This window comes from Amblyomma mixtum, chromosome 4, assembly GCF_055824585.1.
Source record: "Amblyomma mixtum isolate Tamu chromosome 4, ASM5582458v1, whole genome shotgun sequence".
Taxonomy (NCBI): Eukaryota; Metazoa; Arthropoda; class Arachnida; order Ixodida; family Ixodidae; genus Amblyomma; species Amblyomma mixtum.
Window position 1 is genome coordinate 54966283 of NC_143015.1, and position 7098 is coordinate 54973380.

At 44.6% G+C, this 7098-nt stretch overlaps 1 protein-coding gene across 1 annotated transcript; it reads left to right on the top strand.

Moving 5' to 3' along the window:
• The first annotated feature begins 3268 nt into the window (after nucleotides 1–3268).
• Nucleotides 3269–5819, top strand: LOC149346522 (uncharacterized). The gene is made up of 4 exons (XM_089541367.1): nucleotides 3269–3407; nucleotides 4191–4317; nucleotides 4931–5309; nucleotides 5764–5819. The coding sequence occupies exons 1-4, from the start codon at nucleotides 3382–3384 to the stop codon at nucleotides 5817–5819; spliced, it is 588 nt and encodes a 195-aa protein (XP_089397493.1). The 5' UTR covers nucleotides 3269–3381.
• Nucleotides 5820–7098: the final 1279 nt, after the last annotated feature.

Below are 7098 nucleotides of genomic sequence, written 5' to 3' on the forward strand. Positions count from 1 at the left end.
TTCTTCCGAATGCCTGCAGGCGTCCCATTCCCTGGTCGATCGTGCAGAAAGGTTAGCGGCCCTGGGAACACGATAGAGATCTACACGTTTCTATGTCCCTAATCTGAACTCTGTCATGTTTCTTTTTTTTACACAACTGTTCGCTTAAAACCTGGGCGGGAGCAGGGAGTTTAAACATAAATAAATAATTTCTATATTGTGGGATCTCTACAACTATATCAATTCAGCCTATTGAAATGACGATTTCCTAGCGGTTGGAAACAACGATAATAAAAAAGTGACGAGAAGCACAAGGGGCGTACTTGCTAGCGTTGAACCTGGCGCATACGAAGGTCTGAGAAAAGAGTGTCACCGCCGTGTGCGTCCCGTCTCCTTTGTCTTGGTCTTTGCGATCTTTTATACCAAAGTGCTTTTCCCTCAACTATGACTAACGACTTCTTGCTGTATGTTTACATTTAACAGTATTTCTTTATGCTTTCTGTTTATGTTCTGTACTATAAATCTACACGCCTTTAACCAGCGGCAACAACCTCATCCGTATTCACCTTAATTTATTACGCGTTTCCAGTTGAGTACTTGCTTAGGTAAAAGTTAAAAATACGTCTCCCACTAAACAAGAGAGCAAAAAACGCCCAGCTGGCTGCAAGAATTGCTAAGCTGAGCCCTTATCCCTGATGATTAAAACAAGTGGTAACTTCTCACGACGTCCTAACCACTGCTGAAACTTTCTGAGAGACAATAGGCCACTAATGAAAACCCTGGCTACATATAAAGGCATTTCACAATCTAGGAACTTATGCTGAACGACCTGAAGTCGAAGTTTACTTATAACAAAAATGCCTACTTACTGGCTGTCGGCAGAATTTACTTTACACATAAACGTGCAAAAATTGTGATGCGCGGACTGACTTGATAGATATTGTCCACAACAACTGCCTACTGAAGATTTGCGGAAAGAACTCTGTGAGTTGTCTGTAGACAGAATGTGGGGACATATTTCTGTGCGCTGTGCATAGAGAGCACATCTGATTTGTCTACACAGAGTTAGCGAGTTTTTATTGAGAGTAGTATGTAAAAAAAGGTTGCAGAGTGAGAAATTCTGATGTTGGCGTAAGACGCATTTACACAGCATAAGCGCCTCGGATCCCTAGACAATGAAACCACAAAACTATTTTTTTTCCTTAAGCCGAAACACCTGTCCCTTCTTATGGCTTAAGCTGGGCGTTGTGCGAGGAAAGCAACCGTGCTCAAGAGAAGCGCCTCAGTGCATCAACGGCAAGGGTCAGCGACCTTTCTCGGATTATGGTCGGTTCAAGCAACATAAGAACGTGTGACATGCTCGCACGAACAATCCTTGCGACAGCTCGTGGTCACTGACCAAGGCATCATCGCCGTAAGGTGAAAAGAAAGAAAGTAACATTACAATTTACACTTCTTTGTCCAGGATTATTTTCAAGATAACGTTTTCTTTGCATGCAATAGTTGATTGATTTATGGGGTTTAACGTCTCAAATCGACTAAAGCTATGAGTGACGTCAATTCAAGATGAATTCAAGTTTATTCACATCTTTACATGTACAGATGATGGGAGTACCGACAAAAAGCCCAATGAATTCGGCTTGACGGGGTTTGTACCGCCTACAGAAATGGCACAATACAATGAAGAGAACACAAAGATAAAATAATGGATAAACGAAAGAAAGAAAAGATGCTTTGGTGAACATTCCATAACAGAAATACACACGGGTAAAAAAAAAATGAACGTTAGAATGCTGCAAGGAATTAAATTACAGAAAGCGTATAGTATAAAGTTATACAAATAAAAGAGTCTTGAAATTCACTTGATAAATAATAAGTTATTTACAAGCAAACAAAATTGGTTAAGCATTCATGGCGTCAGTGTATACTACAGCAGAGATAAATAAGAAAGAATCCACAATGCACCCATTAAAAGGAGGCATAGGTTTCTATTGAGCCTCTAATCAGTTTAAAAAAGATGGCAGTGTGTGACGTAACATGTGTGGTCCGTAGTTAGTGCGCGCTTTAGGAACGTACCATGTTTCTTTGTGACGTGTGGTGTAAATGTTAGAAGTAATTGTCAATAGAGATAAATGCTGGAAAAATTTGGTGGTCTGTTTTTTCATAGTAGCGGAACACTTGAGTTATATACTAAGCTATTGTCACCCACACTTCGCGCACTTTTACGTGGGAAGCTCCCAGACACCCTTAGAGCGTGTGGGGGTAGCGGTCTCGGACTCGAAGGAGATGCCCTCGACTCAGCGTGGCAAACTCAGCGGAGACCAGCTACCAAGTGACAAGAGGTTTTTGGGCGTTCGGTGCCCAGCTTTCGCTGGTCGCAAGCCAGAGAATGGGTCGGAGCCGAAGGTTCACAAACAAAACAAAGCTTATACAGCAAAGAGACGACTCAGAGGATTTCACAATCACTAGTACAAACACATACAAAGTGATTAACTCGGGCAAAGTTAAACTCGAGAGAGAGTACAATACAAAGGCAATATTGCACCTAAAGTGCTCTAACACAAGAGAGAGAGAGGTAAACAAACAAACACAATTTGTTCACCGGGCACTGCGGCAGTCCGACGACCAGAGTTCCACGACGATGCCGTCCCGCAGACTGGCGACCGTTGCCTCGTTGGTCCGATGCTGGCCGAGTGGTGTTTCCCCGGGAGTCGAACGGGCGCGCTTCGATGAAGCTTAAACGGCGGTCCGGACTGACTGATAGCTGTCAGCGTCCTTCTTTTATAGGCTCGCTTTCACGTCTGTTTGTTCAACGCGCCAGAGTAGGCGCGCACATACACGCAGCATTTGCAGTGCTGTCTCCCTTCTCTCTTCTCACTGGCCGCGCGTCCCCATTGGTCAGAGTCAGGAGTCGTTTCGCGAAGGTTCCAGCGTGTTCTATCGTGGCGCCGTCGTGGCGGCGTAGCCGACGTCCGAGTGCCGAGGAGGGGGACGTGACTTATACTGTATTTACACGGGGGCCCTTAACTACAGTTAAGGTAACTACGGTTCTCCGTAACTATTGTTAGCCGTGCTCACACGACAAGCCAAACCATAGTTACGCCACTAACTGCAGTTAACGTAGCCGAGCTGGCTAACTACTGTTTGCGGCTAACTACTGTTTGCGACAAGATGGCGGCGCCCGCGGCAGCAGAAATGCCGATGTCAAGCGAGTCGTCCTCCCAGAGACGTGTCAACTGACCTGATGCAACAACAACGGCCTTGATACGCATCTGGGAGGACCATCTCCCTGCGCTGCGAGGTAACACGCGCAACGCGCGATACGCAGCGATCGCGGACGCGCTGAACGCCGGGCTTGCGCCGGGCGAAGGCCCATACACTGCCAAGCAAGTCAAGCAGAAGATGGACAACCTCAACAAGAAATACCGGTAAGTGCGATCTTAAACGAATAATACTCGTGCAATATCGCTTTCTTGGTTTTGTTTACTCAGTGCAACAAGCTATTGAAGAACTCTGGTGCAACTGAGCTATAGCCCCCCATGTGCGGCAGTATAGCACATGTCGCTAGCGATTACTGGTGTTCGATACGATCTTGCAGATATGTTATAAAGGTCGTAAAGTTTTCGAGAGTAAGGACACATGACAGAGGCAGCAAACACGTCACTCGGCGTATAGTCGTTCTAATTTGACTTCGCTCGTGCACGCGTGCATCTAACTGCATGACAACTTCATCCTCCGTTTGTGTTGTTATTGTCTACGATCTGCATCGCCATCAGCGTCGGTATTTCATCTTCGGTACGCGTCGGCATTGCACGCACGCGTCAGCGTTTCAGGCCTCCTGCTATGGCAGTAACTGAGCAGATTTATTTATTTCTTTCATATAACTTTTCCGCGTTCCACTCTGCACTGCCTCACAGATACTTGAATGCCATTAGCAGAACCATAATACGACAGTTGCGGCTTCACTTTCAAAACTGCAACCGGTAGGATTAAAGCAACATCGTAAATTTAAACTGCACTAATTTCACCAGCACATGCGCCTGCTGGTTAGGAACATAATTGTGAAATATCAGTCTCGCAGTGCTGAATGCACAGTGGCCTTTAATGCACTGAAGATAACTGCTGAGACTGCGAACTGCTCGGATTGCAATCTTCAATGTCTTTTATTTAAGAAGTACAATTATTTATTGAAATGATTTCCATTTTTTCAGGCAGCTGAGACGGACGGGCACTGCTACAGGCTCACCCGGTGTGCCATGGTTGTTCTACTGGCAGCTCCACAGTTTTCTTGGGTGCCTGCCCATCAACGATGATGGGCGAGTCGAGGAAAATATGGAGGTGACTTGCTATTTGTAACATTGCCTATCAGTTCATGAAATCACGGCACAATTCCAACACTACCCATTTCTCAGTGCACTGTGTACTTCGATTTACGACAGGCTGGCCAGTGGCAAACAGTAAAGAGCACATTTGGGAGTTGTGCAGAGTAAACCACTCCCACAACCATGAGCATCGGCAAAGCAGAGCAAAAATGGCACTTGCCTCTTGAAACCATGTACAGACACGGCCGCGTTTCGATGGAGGCAAAACGCAAAAGGCCCTCGTGTGCTGTGCGACGTCAGTGCGCGTTAAAGATACCCAGGTGGTCGAAATTATTTGAGCTCTCCAATATGGCACCTCTTTCCACCTTTTTTCTTTCACTCCCTCCTTTCAGTTAAGGTGTAAACCAATATGTGCGACATTTACTGCGCCATTTCCTTTCGTCATAGACCAAAAAAAGACCCCTTCAACCTCAGTGCCATGCTGAAATGCCCACCGCACCGTGGCCGTCAATAGCTTCTGTTTTTCTCAATATGCTGTGGCAGCTGGTGAGTGCATTTCTTTAGGATGCCTTTAACCTCTCCTTTCAAATCTTATAAGCATGCTGTTTTCAGTGTTGTGTCATGTGCAGCTGCCAGTCGTCAATGAGGCACCTGACGGTGCAGAAGTGGTGATGTCGTGGGAGGAGGGGCTTCCAGAAGCAAGCAGAGAGGACCACCTGCAAAATGCTGCCAGTTCCGCCAGCTGCAGCACCACTCCTGTGGTACATGCACTGGCAATTGCAAGTGGCAGCAATGGCGGTGGAGGAAGCAGTGCGGATACTGCTGGGACAAATGGTAGCAGACCCAAAACTCAAAAGAGTCGCCACAAAAGACCGGCAACCACTGTGCAGCAGCTGATTGCCCTCCACAAAACAGAAGCAGAGGAAGCAGTACGGGCCGAACGAAAAGCCCATAAAATGCGCAAAAAAATGGTCCGCCTTCAAGGAGAAGCGAACGACATTAACGCAAGTATGGTCAGGCTTGTAGAAAGATTCCTTGAGAGAGGAAGCAGTCAGTCACAAAATAAAGAGTGATCACAAGTGCTTGTTGGTTCGCAGTTTGTGATGTATTCTTTTGAGGGCTTCCTGGGTGCTGCCATATATTTCACTGGACTGTCACGTGCACCTCACCCTAGCACGGCTTAAGAGGCAATGGAATCAGTTTCTGATACTCCAAAGAGGAGGCGTTTCGACAATGCATACCGATGCAAAAGTATTTAGCAGCATGTGATGATATGAACACAGCTCTTTTACGTCTGGAATTTTATACTGTGGTTTAAGCAGCAAATTACTGTGGGGGTTGACTACCACAGCAGTGTGCAGTATACGTATTGGCAATGTGTGTGTGTACACTACAGAAGAATATAGGTGTGGGTGCAATGAACGAATAAGGTTGTGGCAAGAAATACTGCTGTTGCTCCTAGGGTATCGCTCCACATACCTTTCCACAGTGAACTTCCTGCTGTTGCCTATCCACTGATCATCATTTGCAAGGGGCGTTCATCTTTTTTCCAACCAAATGGGCTTTCTTTAGGGTAAGTGATAGCGTGCGGGGAGACTCTGGGGAATATTAATGATAGCAAAATAGTACTGACATGAAAATGCACAGAGAAAGTTTACTTTTGCTAAACAAACAACAGAAAATGCAATAGTATCTATTACACTGCACTTTCAAAAACTGTGAGTGCGAGACTAAAAGCTTTTTGAACTGGTAAAACAGGAGCATATAGGCCAGTAATACACAAATATTGCGAAGAAATACGCAGCAAGCAATAGAGAGCAGCAGACAATGCACAGATCATGCTACAAACTTTCAAAATGAAATAGCACAATGACAGTATATCAGTAAAAAAATAGCAATATTCAACAACAATGAATACTATAAAATGTGAAACTTAAGCTATAAAAATGGGAGCGTAAACCTGCTTTTCATTATTGTGTACCAGCAAATTGTTTATTTACTGGAAGGATTGAGATCTGCATGATTTAACAGGTTTGTCAGCGAAAGTAGTGTGTAGGTGAAGGACTGTTTGTCGCAAGAAGGGCTAGTGGTTGGTACAAACCGCAGCTTTTTACAGCTTAACGTGAGCCTAACTGTACAAATGATAGATTTTCATGCTTTAGAAAGAAAGTTTTGTGGGATATTAGTAAGGTATGTGAGCTCTGTGTAAACAAATTATTCTCTAGTAGTGTTCCCCTTCTCAAACTATATTTTGTCACAGGTGTAAAAGACGAGCTTAACAGTCAGCAGTATGCTTCGTCAAGTTCTTTCTTGTCCTTCCTTTGCTTTGCGCTGCATTTCATCCTTACATATGACCCACTCACCTAAACCTCTGGCTTAAAACAGTTAACCTCCGAGTATCATTCCACCTGCCTCATCCTGGCAAAGCAGTAACCAGCCTCTGTACCAAGTAATCTCGCTACAAGACTTTCATTTGGTTTGTAGCTAAATGGGTTTCCTTTATGGCAAGTGAGTGTTCCAGCTGAGATTAGGGGACTTAAAAGCAAAAAGTTAGTTCTGACATAAAACTGTACATGTCTGATATACGTTGCTTACAAGTAGTTCATTGCAAACATATTGCACTACACTTTCTTCAATGTCTTGTTTTTTAGCAGCAGTCATTTTAAAAGCTATGAATGTTGACACATTGAACTGGATTTATTGATGCTTGGTTACCGGAGCCTGTGTTCAATGAGTTAATGCAGAAGCACATGAGAATTATTCTTATGGGGAAATAATTACGCATGTGTTGTCTGAA

Excerpts from the sequence above, each read along its gene's own strand:
- LOC149346522 (XM_089541367.1), top strand. The coding sequence starts at position 3,382 with ATGGACAACCTCAACAAGAAATACCG. Across the intron at positions 3,408-4,190 it reads AACCTCAACAAGAAATACCG|GCAGCTGAGACGGACGGGCA; the intron begins GTAAGTGCGATC and ends CCATTTTTTCAG. Across the intron at positions 5,310-5,763 it reads AGCGAACGACATTAACGCAA|GGTATCGCTCCACATACCTT; the intron begins GTATGGTCAGGC and ends TGTTGCTCCTAG.